The following is a 16,103-nucleotide window of genomic DNA, read 5'->3' on the forward strand; positions in this document are numbered from 1 at the left end:
CTTGTTGCTTCTAGAGACACCTATTCGCAGCCACAACACCTGGCACTCGAGTATTTTAGCACATTTGCTAACCACTGACCTTCACATCTTCCTTGAGATTTACCAAACTTCCTCCTTCTACTTCAGACTTAACTGTAGAGGCCACATGTGATTGCATCTCTTTTTTCCTGTCCAGGACAGACACTGTCCCTTCTTCAGTTGTCTGTCCACTTATTTGGTTATTGCTGCTGTTTGGCCTATCAATTGCTTCTACTTTGTCCTTTGTTTGCATAAAGTATGTTCACAGTGAAGTACAGAGCAGGTAAGTTAGCAAAATATTAATTATTACATTAGAACAATCTAGACAAGAACAGGCCATTCAGCCCAACAAAGTTTATCAGTCCTTTCCACTTAATTCTTCTAAAATAACATCAAGTCTAGTTTTGAAAGTCCCTAAAGTCTTACAGTCTACCACGCTACTTGACAGCTTATTCCAAGTGTCTATGGTTCTCTGTGTAAAGAAAAACTTTAATGTTTGTGCGAAATTTACCCATAAGTTTCCAGCTGTGTCCCCTTGTTCTTAAAAAACTCAATTTAAAATAACAGTCTTGATCCACAGTACTAATTCCCTTCATAATTTTAAACACTTCAATCATGTCACCTCTTAATCTTTTTTAGCTTAAACTGAAAAGGCTCTGCTTTTTTAATCATTCTTCATAATTCATCCCCTGTAGCAATAACTGTGTATTACTATGAGAAACTTTCAGAACCTAATAAAAACAGCCAAGCTCATAGATACATACATTTTCTAACCCACTTAATCCTTTACAAGGCCATAAGTGAATGGAACCCATACCAGAAGCATGACAGGAAACAACACTAGACAGAGTACCAGTCCATTACAGGGCCCAATCACACATACCAATACTTCCACTTATAAGCCAATTTGGAAAAGCCTCTTGACACAATTTGCATGTCTTTGGGGATGTGAAAGGAAAACAGGAGTACCCAGAGGAAACTCTCACAAGGAGACCATGCAAACTACTCAGAGCCAATGATGAAATGCAAACAGGATTTAAAGCAAAGATGCTTATTCAGTAAAGCAACATTGCTCACCATTGTGCTAAATGTTCATAGATGCTGTATTTGATATTATGTTATGTTACGTTGAGTTATCAAATATTATTTTGAATTTTACCCATATTTAAAAATACATACAAAGCTCTTGGGGAAAAAATATTATAAAAATCAACAAGTCTGACAGAAATACAATTTTCCTAACATTCAATGTAGATTACAAGATCATTACACTGCTGTAACTCCAAGAGATACTTGCCAATATGCACATATGTTTGCACACATGTGAGCTTATGAAGGTTTCAGTGTGTGTTTTGATAAGATAGCACCCCATATCTACCCAGTCCGGAGTAACTAGCATAAGTGTCCAGGAATCTTACAGAACTATTTATCAGACAAAAAAAAAAAAAAACACCAACATGCAGATGAGTATAGGAAGAACTCGGAGTATCAGAGATAGACAGAAAAAATAAAGCAAATCCTGCAGCATATAATGGTTGAAGACCTTTACTATTTAGTAGAGTTCTCCCCAGTTTTCACCTACAAAAAACACCCAAGCAATTTCAATGTCTCCAAACTCTGGCGTCTATTTCTTTCAGCCATTGCGCCTTTGGTGTTACCTCCCAACTCTAAACTCACTAGAGTTCAGAGTGTGTGGAACCTTGAAAGTTAATTCCAGACTTACTTTCAGATGAAATGCCCCTAGGCTTGGGACCAGTCCTCAAAGGTATAGTGAAACAATACTGGTGCTCCCTCCAGGTGGCCCTATACTCCCTGAATGACCTTTCAAGGGCCAGGCCTCCAAAGCATCTTCCAGATTAAGTGTTCTCTATTCACCATCTGCCCATCACACCTTGAACCCTGCTTCTACCACCAATTGGTCTAGAAGAGTTGCACTTGTTTCCTGCCAACACTATATTGTCTCTGTTTCACCCTAATACCATATAGGAAGATTTAGTTCCTATGCACCACTCACTCTGATTGGGCATGTACTCCCCTGTTGGTCTATCTCTTAATGAACTAACATTTCTCTCTCCACATATGACGGTGGTTGGTATGATCTCCTGCTATGTTTCATTCTAGTGGCATCTTTGCCCATGGCAATCTCTTGCCAATCCCTTACAGTAGATATTCACATGCAATTCAAATTCTATTGAGCATTTTAATTACGAACATTTTGCTCCCTCAAGCTACCAAGGTTTCCTCCAACAGTTTTCATGTGGTAACTTTATCATGAATTGTACTTTAGCTGTTTAATTAGCCCTTTGATGGACTGGCACCCTGTCAAGTCATGCTGGAAAAGGCTATCACCTCCAGACACTTGGAACTGGATTAAACAGATTTAAAAATGTATTTATGTGCTTTAAGCAAATAAATGAATTAAATTTTAGTATATGTACAGATATATATGAAAAATTGGTCCATCCATCCATTTTCTTGACCTGTATCCAGGGCAGGGACATGGGTCAGCTGCAGCATATAATGAAATAATGATGTATATTAAAAAAGGCCACTGGTTATCAAGCTCAGTCTGTAAGACAGGGGTGTGGAAATCCAACGCCCGACTCGTCCGACATGGGTAAATTGACCGTCGGACAAGCGTGTTTTTCTGTTTCAGTGCAATTTTCTGGAGAAAAAATATTATATGTGCTGTGCAGGGCACATTTTACCACTACTTTCACATTTTAAACATTTGGGTACGTACTTTGTGTGGAAACAGTCTACTTAGGCATGTTCTTCATGTCTCAAATTGGTCTTCAATATTGTTTACAAAATGACGGCTGATTTTTCAAAGGGGAAGCACTCTTACGGTCTTACATAAGTATTTTACCCTAATACTTACACGCTTGGAGATGCGGTCATTTTTTTCATGCCGACATTACGATGTAATCTGATGATTTTTCATTATAATCAATAACTTTTATATATTACCAGTAACGGCGTACTGCACGATAACATGCAGTGAATAAATACACTTGACTTGAGCATTCATAGTTTTCATCCTCTTTCTCTGTACATTTAGCATACATTTGCTCAGAGGTTGATGTGCTTGTTGCTTCCTGAGCAGCCCTTCTTTTCTCCACCCTAGCGGCCCGCTGCTTCTCTTCTTTTGTCCGCATCTTTTTGCGTTAAAACTGATTAAGTTAGTTTTTGTGTTGGAATTACTTAGTACGTTTTCTTTAATTTTTCACTTAAGCTGGCACTTAAGTCTTCAATCTGCCTCAAGAATGATTAGCGAAGGTGGTGGGGAATGAGAACGGCTCCCATATGCATGCGCCACCCTGCTGCGCACTGCCAAGAGTTGATTCAACAATAAAATAAAATTAAATTAAAATAAAGAGTAATACAAATCATCACCCCGAAAGCGAATAGTAGACGTCACGTAGTATACTGTATGTGTACCAAATTTCAAGTCAAAAGGTGAAATGGTTTGCGAACTACAGGTGATTTAAAATCCTGGACAGACAAACAAACAGCCATGGTAGCGTATTATAGAAGAAGATCGATAAAATCTTGTTTCTACATAAAAATGCAGTCATTTTACTTACAATACAATTGTTTTCACTACATAACAAAGCTTGTTAGGCAGTTAATCTTTCCTGAAATTTGCGATTTCGTGTAGGTTGTGATATATTGAGGAGTTAAGAAATTTATTGCGTGACAACATCAATGTTGATGAGCTGTCAATAGATCGTTTTTGATTAGCGAATATTTCATATAAAACAAGTTGGTTTCGCGCTGTCAGTTTATTAAAAATAAAGAAGAAATCATTCTAACGGTTTCCAAAGGTTATGAAATATCTATAAAAATCTTCACTGTAACTGTAGTATGTGAAACAGAACTAGTGTAGCTATAATGAAGGCATTGTTTATTAGTGAGTTAAAATGATAAGGGAATCTTTTATAAAATGTTCTAGAGCAAGGTGGCAAAATATTACTCCCTGAAAGAACTTTGTTCAGTTTTAAAATGGAAGGCAGTTTTGGCATCAATAAAAGAGATCAGAAAAAATAAACTTTTTCACTTTTGTTATTTGTTTATGGACAAGTGAATTTTCTAAGTTTACTTGTCCGTGGACAAGTAGAAAAAATTTGATTTCCACACCCCTGTAAGATATTGGAAACTCTGGATTTTGGTAACTATTTAGTCATCATCTGGAGATCAGGGGTCTTTTGAATTATTCCACATGTAAACCTTAGCATGTCACTAATCTTGCCACACGTATGTTAGGATGGTTTCCACTAAATTAAATTAAGTTTTTACCAGGTATAAATGTATAACAATAATTTATAGAAATCTTGTTTCAGCTCATTATTTCATTCAAAGTATAGTACTTTAAATCTCTGCTCTCTTAATTATCTTTTTACCTCCACACTATATAGTGCTTTTTTTCTATATAATTGAAGATGTTCAGTAACCAGAAGGCACTGTGTTTGTTTACATCAAAAAGGCCATGAATTACCACACAGGTTGCCCAGTGACACTCTGTGACAAGTTCGTTTATAATATGTCAACTTTTTTAAATGTGTTAAAATTGTATTTTTAAATGATTCCCTTGTTTTTTCAGATTGAATGCTTTTTGATTTAACATTTGGGTACTTAAAAAAGTATGGAAGAATTCAATATTCACTGACATTTAGGATTGTATTTGTCAGGTGTAGAGAGGAACAGTCAACACACCAACAATGGACTATGGCTGAAGTATTGAGGTTAAACAAGGTTAAGATAACAAAACAAGTTCAACAGCCTTAAGTAACAAAATACATCCATGCATCTTTTAAACCTGCTTAATTCAAATTCTGAATACATATAAACTAATAACTGTTTTAACTTGAACTTGAATTTTATTGCCGAGGAACAGAGTTGTTAGGAATTTGTCTTTGTGTTATAACCACAGTAAAATACAATGTGACATCAGTATATCATTATACAAAACAGCAGTAAATGCAAATATAGTGCACATTACACAATGAAATTAATTTCAGTACCATCCATCCATGCCTGTTAAGGGGTAAAGTCAGAGATATATAGGTAGATGAGCCTATGGTGTCCTAGATAATGGACTATCTGTCAGACCACAATTTGTGAGACTCAAGGACTACGTTTCTGATATGGATGTGAGCACCACAGGGAAAAGCCCTATCTCCTTTTCTCTTCACTCTGTACACCTTAGACTATGAATATAACATCAGGTCATGTCACTTGGAAAAATCTTCTTATATAATACACTACCGTGGCTGCCTGTTTGTCTGCACAAGATCTGAAATCACCTGTAGCTTGCAAACCATTTGAACTATTAACCTGAGATTTGGTACAAATAAACTACATGATGTCTACTATTCGCTTTCGGGGTGGTGATTGATCTCCAAGGTTATTCCTCTTTTTATTTTTATTTTATTTTATTGTAGAATCAACTCTCGGCAGCGGCCAGCATGACGGCCGTGCGGCACATGCGTACAGGCGCCATTCTCATTCCCCAACCCCCTCGCCATCACTTCCCCTAACTATTCAGATCTTAAATCATTCTTTAGGCAGATTGAAGACTTAAATGCCAGCTTAAGTCAAAAAATTAAGGAAAACGTTCCAAGTAATTGCAACACAAACTCTGACTTAATCAGTTTTAACGCGAAAAGATGCAGATGAAAGAAGAGAAGAAGCGGCCACTAGAGTGAAGAAAACAAGAGTTGCTCAGGAAGCAGCAAGCACATCAACCTCTAAGCAAATGAATACTAAATATACAGAGAAAGAGTATGAAATCTATGAATGCTCAACTCAAGTGTATTCACTGCATGATGCAGTGTGCCGTTATTGGTTCTCAAATAATTCTGCACTTAATGTATGGGTGTATTGATAAAGGGAATGAGACACATAATTGATGTTTCTTTCTTAGTGAGGGAAGAAATGCTGGCTACTTAATATAAGCAAAACCAAGGATAATAATAACATTCACCACACCAAACAGCCATTAAAACTAATCACTATTCAGGGAGTGGATACAGAGGTGGGATATTGCTTCAGGTACTTGGGGGTACACATGAATGACAAGCTGGACTAGGCTAATAACACAGAGGAATTATATAAGGAAGGGTAGAGTAGGTTCTTTTTTCCTCAGGAAACTTCATTCCTTTAATGCGAGTAGTGACATTCTTCACATCTTCTAGAACTCTGTGATGGCTAGTGCAGCATTCTACACTGTGCTGTTCTGGTAACATCACTTCAGCAGAGGCCCACCAAATCAACAAGCTAATTAAAACAGTACACTCATTTATGGCACACACTTTGGACCCTGGAAGTAGTAGCAAAGGAGTGAGTTAAAACAGAACTGAGTGCCATTATGAACAATTCTACACATCTTCTCTCTGATACACTAACATTGAGGACTTTCAGCCAATGAATTATTCAGTAGAAGTGTGTCAATAAATGCTACTGGGGCTCTTTCATACTAACAACAATAAGCCTGCATAACGCCTCATTGTGACTGGGACCGCCAACTCAGACGTTTTGATTTTCTTTTTTTAGTCATTCTGGTATGTGTTCAGACCATATTGTGTGTGTGTGTGTGTGTGTGTGTGTGTGTGCTTGTGTGTGTATTTATTTATTTCTTACATTTATTTAATGAGCTTTTGTAAAAAGTTAAAATTTTCCCCTGGGGATGAACAAAGATCTATCGATTTGTCTACAAATGATCAAAACAATCTGACAATTCAAATAGTTTGACTTAAGTGCCATACTCTATACTTTAAAAGTAAATAAAATTTAGTTTGGATGGGGCTGTTTGAAGATCTGTGGGAGACAGAGGCAAATCAAAAGTTGTGAGTAGCCACAGTGACTACAGCAGGATACATGTTATTCACATACAGAGTGATTCTTGCTTAAGTGGCCAGTAACGTTTTCATGATAATAATTAAAAGAAGCAGCTGTCAGGTTGAATGCTCTTTGATTATTATTAACCACGTGATTGTTTCATATTTGCCAATATAAGGGAAGGATTTCAATAAATTAAACACGCTCAGGTTAATCTTGGTGTGCTCAGAATGATAGCCAAAGGCCTAATTTAGCAAGAAACTGCTCGAAGGTATTGTAATCAGTTTTGTATCTTGTGGATTATATGCAATAAACAGATTGGCCCACTGCACTGGGGGATGGATTAACATGAACAAAGCTGCAGACAAGCAGTCATGTCATCCATAGAGTAACATTACCCTCCCCCAAGACACACACAGATTTATGCAGACATGCTTTTGAAGTTAAACAGTTATGGGCAACTCATCTATAACAAGAACTTGAATTCAACTGTGGTAGGACTACTTTTTTATTACTAGGTACTTTTAATAAATGAGCATCAAACAACACTCCATTCTTTGTTAAAATAATGGTTAACCAAACTTCTTTAAATGAAAATTTTAAAATTAAAATTAAATCTGTACAGACCTTCAACTCTTAATAAAGCAACCTATACAAATGCTATGGCTTTTCAGACATTCTAATGTAGAAAAGCATGCTAGTTTATGAGGTTTTTTGGTGCGTGGGAGTGATCTGCCTAGAAAGCAGTGTGTCAATTCAGCAGGACAGAAAGGTGCACCAAGAAGAAAGTTGTTAAAGCTGACATTTGAAATAATTTTAAAGATGACATGCATAGGTAACAAGAATGCAGGATTCTGTTTAACATCACTGATATTTTATAGATTGCAAGATTTAGATAAAATTAACAAACCCAAAATTGATGGTTGCCCAAACAACCAACAAATAATAAGATAAACTGAGAGCAAGACCAGAAAATAAATTTAGTCAGTTTAGTTAATATGTTTACCAAGCATGGCATTCTATAGAAAATGATGATAAGTAAAAGGAAGTTACCTTGTATTAGTCTATGCCAGGGCTTCTTAAACTGTGTATTGTAACCACTGGGTTGTAAGTTACTGTTGTATTTAATGGTAATGGGTTTCAGATGGTTTGCGAAGTGGGTCTCAAAGACACTAAAAATGAAAGATTGTGTTGCAACAAAAAAAATTAAGAAATACTGGTCTATGAAGTAAAATTTGAGTTTGGTAGAATCAACAGAAAAGTTATTCTAGAACATGTCCAAACTTCATCCATCCATCATATATTCCTGCTGTGCTAAACTTAGGGTTGCAGAAGCCGGCCCTTAACCTCATGGTGTCAGGCAGAGAGCAGGAACCAGCCCAGAATAGTGTACATCCAAGCATAAACCCATTCTCTCACACACTACGATAATTTAGTGTCAATAATGAACTAAATACACTTTTTAAACTTTTTTTGTTTTTCTAGGCAATGAATGGAACAGACAAAAAAAAAACAAAAAAACACAACACTCCATGGTATGGACATGCAAATGCATTCAGATGTTGACCTGCCCAGGAACCTAAACTGGTCTCCTGGCGATGTTAGGCAGGAGTGCAAACCCTCAATTAACTTCACTGCAAATTGCTCTCATATTTAACATGGCTGGATATTTCAGTTCTACTAGTATGTGAAAAGAGTAAAATGCAGGGACACGAGTGCCTAATTTCATGCTTGGGAATGACTCAAACAAGCAAATAAACATTTGTTAAGGAGAAACAGTTGCAGCCATGTAACGCAATCAGACTTCACAATTGTAACAATAGGTTTGATTTGATTTGTAGATGGAGGAGCAGCACAATATGGTGTTCTGCCACGTCCAGACCATCAAGTGAAAATCAGCTAGATATTGCTAAAACATGAAAGGAGGCATACCCATGATCTTAAAAATTGCAATGAATCACTAACTAGTGGTAATTATCAAGATCCAAAGATCTGACAATAACAGAACTGCATTCAAGGTTTTTAATGCAAACATGATCATATTTCAAAGAAGTGTACTGTAGCTTGCAGATACTGTTAATTTATAGTATCAGAAAATGACACAACTGATGAAAATTGAAGTCTATCTCCTATATGGATTTGCAGGGGCTGAGGTAGCACTAGTCTGGCACAGAAGGGGTAGGAAATGGTCAGGGCCTCAGACAATGCATGCCGACATGCCTTGTGGGAAGAGCAGCATTGCAAGGGAGTTGGTATATCCTGCAGAAAGAGTGGACACCCTGTAAGTAATTAGTGCAAGGGCACCAAAATAAGAAAGAAACACCACAGAAGGAGCTATAAGAGATTCCCTCAATACTCTTTAGAAAAACTAACTTTGCCCTTCTCCCCCGAAAACCTCCCAACCTTTACTGTAAGTGGCTGTGCCAGGCCTCACATCAGAAATAACAGGACTATGTTGTATTATTCGCAAGTGTTGGAAAGACAAGACCATATTACATTTTTATGAGCGAGGACAGGCAACATAAGAAAGTGGCTGGGAACTTTATGGCCATCCCTCAGATGGCAATAAATGGTCCCTGAATGGTTGCCATGGAACGGCGTTGCCCATTTATTGTAGAAATCCCAGAGACTTGGTCATTTAAGAGCTAAATAAGGCTCAGAGCTGCCAGTCACCTCTGTCTATATACACTTATAGTTACATTTCTACTAAAAATGAAATACTTTAAACCATCACACTGTGAAGATAAGTTGAAAGATGGGTGTGTGTTTCTGTTGACTGACAATGTTTACTGAAACAACTAAGCTGAATCAATTGTAGTTCGGGTCTTTCAAGGGTGGCTTTTTATAGAACTACACCAATCCTGTGCCTGCAACAATAAAACTGCAGCTGATTGACTCTGCTGCTTTAAGAACCATGACCTGATCAGACCCAAACCCACACAAATAAGTACATTTGTACTTAGATTAAAAACAATGTATAAACTCACTACATAGTTAAAGGTGTGCAATAACCGACGCTGTATGGTTTGCAACCATTCCGTGTCCACGTAAGAGTGTGTGGTTTTTAAAATTGGAGCTCTTATTTGCCTCTGTGATAGTGAGGAAATAGGAGCAGATTACCAAGTCTGTGAATCTCACTCTTAAACATGTACATTAATTTTTTGTCTGTTGTTTTTGTCATTACCAGCCTGCTGGACACATGCAAGGAAGAATTTCATTGTAAAACTTGACAATAAGATTTGGTAAAGACTTAATACTTAAGCTGCGAGTTTTCCGTTTCTTTTAAAGGTATTATTTGGTGTACAAACCTTTCCACTCTCCTTCTAATCTTTCTCTGTCTAGAAATAGAGGTCTATTGAGGTAAGTAATAAGGGAATAAATAGTGATAAAAGGGCTTATAATTCAAGAATAAAATACAGTGATTAAATAGAAACAGTAGTTATGCCTTCTTCCTGCACTGCTCAACCAGGACTGCACTTTTCTAGGGACCGAGTCCATTCTTTAGTGTTTACTGTTGCTCCATTCATCAACCTGCTTCCCTTCTTGTGCTTTTACATCTCACTAATCTCCTTTTCCCTTCTATATATAGTGTCACTTCTAAAGCCGATGTAATGAGTTAAATGCCTTCTGAAGCACTGTACTTCAATCTTTATGAAAAGCCCTTGTTCTGCATCCCATACCTTTTTTCGGGTTTGTTTTCAGTGTTTGAATGTTATCTATTTGTAAGCTATAGAAATATACATAGAATTGACAGCATTTTACCCCATTCTACAATATTAAACTTACTTATTAGAGAAAAACGTCTTTTTGGCTTTAACTCATAACTTGCTTAGCTGGTACATTTATCCAAAACAATATTTAAATCACACAGATACAGTACACTTGCACTGAACCAGCAACCTTCTCTTTCACAGTCAACCACCTTGGCAATGTGATAGGAACTGCCAAGGACTCCAGGGCAAAGTACTATCATGCTACTTTAATCATAACACAATGAGACTACAATACCTGCTAGAGCATTTTGAGTATATTGGGAATTGTGAGTCAGTTCTGCACTATACTGGAAAATGGTCAGTTTTATCTAACTTTTGTCAAAGCTGAAATCCTACCCTATCAATAAAATTGTATCAACCTGTTACACCCAATAAAAAAAAAAAAAATCACTGACTCCATTTTCCCTGCTTGTTTATTAAACTCTTCAACTGTTGTAAAATTCAAGTATCTCAGATCTCCACACTAATATTGGGAATAATAGTACAGTACATAACGCACAAATTGGTACATTGATTGACTTTAATACTGGGCAACCCCTTGAGAGATGAGCCCTTATATTTATAAGAGGGCCATCAAACAATACCGGGGACTAGAATGCTTCACATTGAAAATATTTTTTTGAATATTTGAATGCATGTTTAAAATTCTGAGGAACTAATGCATATAGTTATTAACTATGAGGAAAACTAACATAGCCTTCTTCTTTGATTTTTACTTGCTCATATACAAAGAATAGGAAAAGTATTGTAATTGTCCAAAGATTCGATGTCGAGATTTTGATGTAACTCGACGTTTTAGACCTCCCTGACTTTGTCATATGTGAAGTGTTGGGAAAGTATTGGAATCCTCCAAAAATTCCATTTCAAGATTTTGATGAATCTCGACATTTTAGACCTCCCCGAGTCCGAAAATACAATTTTTGGAATTATGTCTGTGTGTCTGTCTATGTATGCATGTGTGTGTATATAAGCACAGTAACTTGAGTACAACTTCACTATAGGTCATCCAAATTTTGCATACAAGCATTAGGTACAAAACATAGATTTCTATCAACTTTTGGGCTATTTCCGTTAACTAGAAGTGGTACTTTATCTTTAATTATATATAAATTACTTTGTGACTTTAAGATGTAAAAGTCTACTTTGGCCAATTAGGATGTAAGACACATGTGAACACTGAAGTTGAAAGTGACAAGTGACTTCAGCTGGTGGAGCGCGCTTGTCCTACTAATTTGTAAAGTTCTTATCAAGTGAACATTTAAACATTAAAATGTGCATAAACGATCATCTAAAACAAAAACATAGTATTCTGTATGGGGATTCTGCAGCTGTGCGAACATTAGCAATTTGGCATCGACAGCTAGGTAGAAAAAATGCATTTTGAAGGGGGTGTTTAACGTAAAGGTTTGCAGAAGCAATGGATATTGAAAGTGATGTACTGTATCATCTAGGAGTGGAAAAGCAATAAATGTTGTCTTTCAAGTTTCACTAGAACACATTGCCTCTGAATACCTACAGTTGGCATGAAAAAAAAAAAAATTCCAATATTTGACCTCAGTATATCAATGATATATTTTGATGGACAAATTGCAGCACTATACAGTACTGATTCTTTCCATGTCTCTGCTAACTATTAGATGTCAATGTCTGTCCATCATTTGGACATCTGGATCCTGATCTTATGATTTAGTTACTTGTTTACATATCCACTCATTTAAAAAATGTTTATTCCAAATCAGGGTTGTGAGAAAAGCCATCATTTCAATATATGTTTGATAGTCCATGCTAAACCTAGCTGGGAAAATAGACTTTTTTTTTTTTTTTTTTTTTTAAAACAACAAAGATGCCAGAGTGGTTCTTCTGAGCAGTGCCATAGGGAGAACCATTACTGGTTACCAAAAGAACCATCTACAGGAAGGTTCCAGAAAGAACCTTCAGTTATTTAGATTTATAAAAGGATCCATAAATAGACATGCATATATTATAACAGACTCATGCAATACCAATGGGCTCATGATTTTAAAAGGACTCTTGTTGCATACAACACCACCAGCTAAGTTCAGGTTTTCTTGAACTGTTGTATCCTTATAGGCAGCCTAACATTTATTAAAGATTTCTGGGGTTTTTTCCCATGTATTTGAAACCTTTTTAAAGCCCAAACAACAATTACCAGAATCAAATGGTTCTTTGTCAAGCGGTGTTTCTAGGAGGAAACACACACCCCAGTAAACTGCCATTTTAGAATCATTATTTTAAAAGTGCAGTTTATTACATGATACAATCACTCATACAGTGCCAAATTAAAATCATAAACTTTCCACAAACAGTGCCTTGGTCAGGATGTTAATTTACAGTTCAGGTAGATATAAAGCAGCTGAGAGAACTCTGCACTGCTCCTACTTCATTACATTTCAAATAATTCTGAAACATACACATCGTGACAGTTGTGATGGACGGTGGAGACGGCTGAACCCCTGTTCCCTTACCTGGCTGGGAGGCCGGGATAAGAGATGGATGGGGAATTCTTTTCTTAGCTTTGGCTGGAGTTACCAGTGCTCTTCTGTTTTGGTCATTCTCCATCTCCATGTCAGAATATTCACACTTTAATACAACGTGAGTAATCACCGACAAGTTAACATAAAGATGGGATTAAAGGCAAAAAACAGACAAGCAAACCAACAGGCAGGCCTCACTACAATCAAAAAAATCATTCGGATTGCTCATCTTCTGGCAGATTTAAACAGCATTGAAATGAAGGCAGTGGACAGAGTGACCTCCTGGTACCCCAGAGATTTTCATCTGTGAGTCTTTCCTGTGGATTTTCTCTACCTTACAGCCTCCGTTTTTTTTTTTTTTTTTTTTTTAATTATTTTCAATCCTATGTATTGAATTTTACTTTTTTATTTTTGTGTCATATTGTACATTTCCTAGTATCTTCATTGTGAAGATAATATTCTTATTAAACTGATTGATTGTAACCAATTGTTGTAATATAAATACACACACAAAAGCACTTCAGCAGTTTTTGTACAAATCCAATCATATCACAGTGCAGCTAAGTGTGTTCAATAAAGCATACTTTGTAATGAAGGGGAACAAAGCCTGATCAGCAGCAGTGTAGGTGTGATAAGACAAAAGGACCTCACAGTAAGCTCCTTCAGTGAGTAAATGTGTAATTATTAAAAAAAGAGGGTATTTAATAATAAACAGACATTTTGAGATTATGTAATTTGTTTATCTCAGTAAACAAATAAAGGCTTTTATGCCATCTCCCCTATCCAAATCATCACTGTCATTCCACAGCATGGAACTATGTCCTAATCTACACTGAACTGCAGATCTATCTATGCTTTTCACTCATCTGCAATTCCTATATTTTATACGTGTTCACATGTCTAGTTTATGTAATTAATCTTCGAAAAGATTTATTATGCCTTGCCCATATGGCTCATGCGCCTCATTTTACGTTTACTGGCTGAAGTGGGAATGAGAATGTTACAGGATATAATTTAGGGCTCTAGCCACTGCTCACCTGTTCCCAGTTCTACTTTTCAGAAAACTTCTCTCTTCATACAAACCTAACTCCAACCGTAGATTTAACTGTCCTCCCTGAGATCTGTCTTGCCTGTATTACATACTGGCTTCTAGTGACTATTTTCGCTCTCACTACTTTCTCCTTCGTGTAGCCCCATTTTCTATGCTACCTTGAAGTTCAATGCCGTTCCCGTCGCATCTCCTTCACCTGTGTTTGTCCTAACTTCACATCCCGTTTCCCCGATTATTCTTGAGTAGTCACCTACGGTAACTTGAATTAGCTATTTACCGCTAGATATGTCTAAGCTCGCTTCTTGCTCGTACTGTTCCTATTCCTCAGTATTGATATTATTACATTAATCTACATTTTCAGTATTTATTAATATGTTTGTGTTATCCCGACCACTTCAAGCTTTCGGATAATTTACTCTGATTCCCCCTTCACGCGCAGGCGTTGCGCAACCCTCACCAGATCTACTTCGGAAAATTCGTCTGCCCCCGTTCTCACCTTCGCTCTACAGCCACCCAGGTTCAGAAGCCACTGCAGACACCCCAGGTTACCCGTGGCTGCCGCGTCATGTGCGGGACTCGCTCCGTTCCTGGCACGGCTGAAGCCGGACAGTCCCGCGTCTTCCACTAAGTATCGAACGCAGCTCAGTCGCCCAGCACGGGCTGCGTGGTGCACCAAAGTAGCCCCAAGCGGATCTCGCACTTCTGCAAGCAACCCTCGATCCCGATGCAGCTGTTTCAGGGCGTCTAGATCTCCCTGTCGTGCTGCAGCCAGCGTCCTCTCCGAGTCCATCCTGCACGAATGAGCCGGAGCCACTTTAGCGCTTCCCTTCCAGAACCTCCAGCAGTTCGGCAGCGGCAATCGTAGTGCGCATGACGCGGCGCGCGGAGGTCATCGCGCTTGTCGCCGGCCGGCAGTTTGTTTTTTTCTGGGTGCGTGTAGAGCTACAGGTGGTTAGACTGGTATAGCGCTCCGGTGCTTCTCAGCGTGGAGAATCAAATGGCCTCCGAGAGCTCAGCGAATAAATAAATAATCCTCCGCGGGACAGAGGTGTCTTAGAGGATACGCACCGCTGAGAAGAAGGCGGGAGGTGGGCTGATTAGGGGGCAGGTCAGGTGTTCAGCGATCAGTCTGTTAAACAACCGACAACTGAAAATGCCAAATAACAGATAAATCACAAAATAATATTGCAACTATCTATGATTTCCAAAGTGAGTGAAGATAATGGAATTGCCACTTTAGTAATTAATTTATTTTCAAACAGGAGTAAAACCTAGTGACCTCACATGAGAATTCCAATAAACAGACTCACGGTGTTTAGTTTAACAGTGGAATCTATGAAATATCCGGTAAGTAAAAAGAGCATCAGTATGTCAGAAGAGTGCCATTATACACTCTCGTCATACCTTAACTGAAGGTAAGATGATTAAGCAATATTTGTATTTTTGGTCTTCATAAAATGTTGAAATAATTAAACAAGTGTTTACACTTTGCACTGTATGAGGGAATACACAGACTGCACAATGTTGGTGAGCCACTAGCTGAATCAACTCTCATAAGCACCATTACTAACCATTGTGCCACCCACTATTTCAATCCATCCATCTTTCAAATGTGCTTATCCAGAACAGAATTCCTGGAAAGCTGGAACCTATCCCAGCATGTATTGGGTGCAAAGCAGGAACAGTCCTTGGACAGGGTGCTATCCCATCACTGGGTGAAAACACACACACACACACAACATGGGCCTATTTAGCATCACTAATCTGTGTGTGTTTGGAGTATGAGCACCTGGAGAAAACCCAATGCAGATATGGGAAGAACATGCAAACTCCAAACTGGTAGCACCTGGGACGTGAACGACAGTCTGCTGATTAAAAGACAGCAGTGCTACCACTGAACCAACACAAAAAACATTCTATGGATTA

The 16,103-nt window shown here is 37.8% G+C and overlaps 1 protein-coding gene across 5 annotated transcripts in view; it reads right to left on the reverse strand.

Moving 5' to 3' along the window:
* Nucleotides 1–15,265, reverse strand: part of espn (espin) — a 142,295-nt gene extending 127,030 nt beyond the window's left edge. For 3 of the 5 annotated variants that reach the window (XR_007935642.1, XR_007935643.1, XM_051930880.1), the window contains exon 1: nt 14,674–15,264. Coding sequence is in view for 1 of the 5 variants with exons in the window: in XM_051930880.1 (XP_051786840.1) it covers nt 14,674–14,967 (294 nt within the window). In the remaining 4 variants the exon portion in view is untranslated. Of the gene's footprint in view, nt 1–14,673 lie in introns of all 5 variants that reach the window. The other 2 variants (XR_007935644.1, XR_007935641.1) reach the window with 1 other exon arrangement.
* Between the last annotated feature and the right edge of the window lie 838 nt (nt 15,266–16,103).

The sequence above is a fragment of the Erpetoichthys calabaricus genome, chromosome 8, assembly GCF_900747795.2.
Source record: "Erpetoichthys calabaricus chromosome 8, fErpCal1.3, whole genome shotgun sequence".
NCBI classification, from domain to species: domain Eukaryota; kingdom Metazoa; phylum Chordata; class Cladistia; order Polypteriformes; family Polypteridae; genus Erpetoichthys; species Erpetoichthys calabaricus.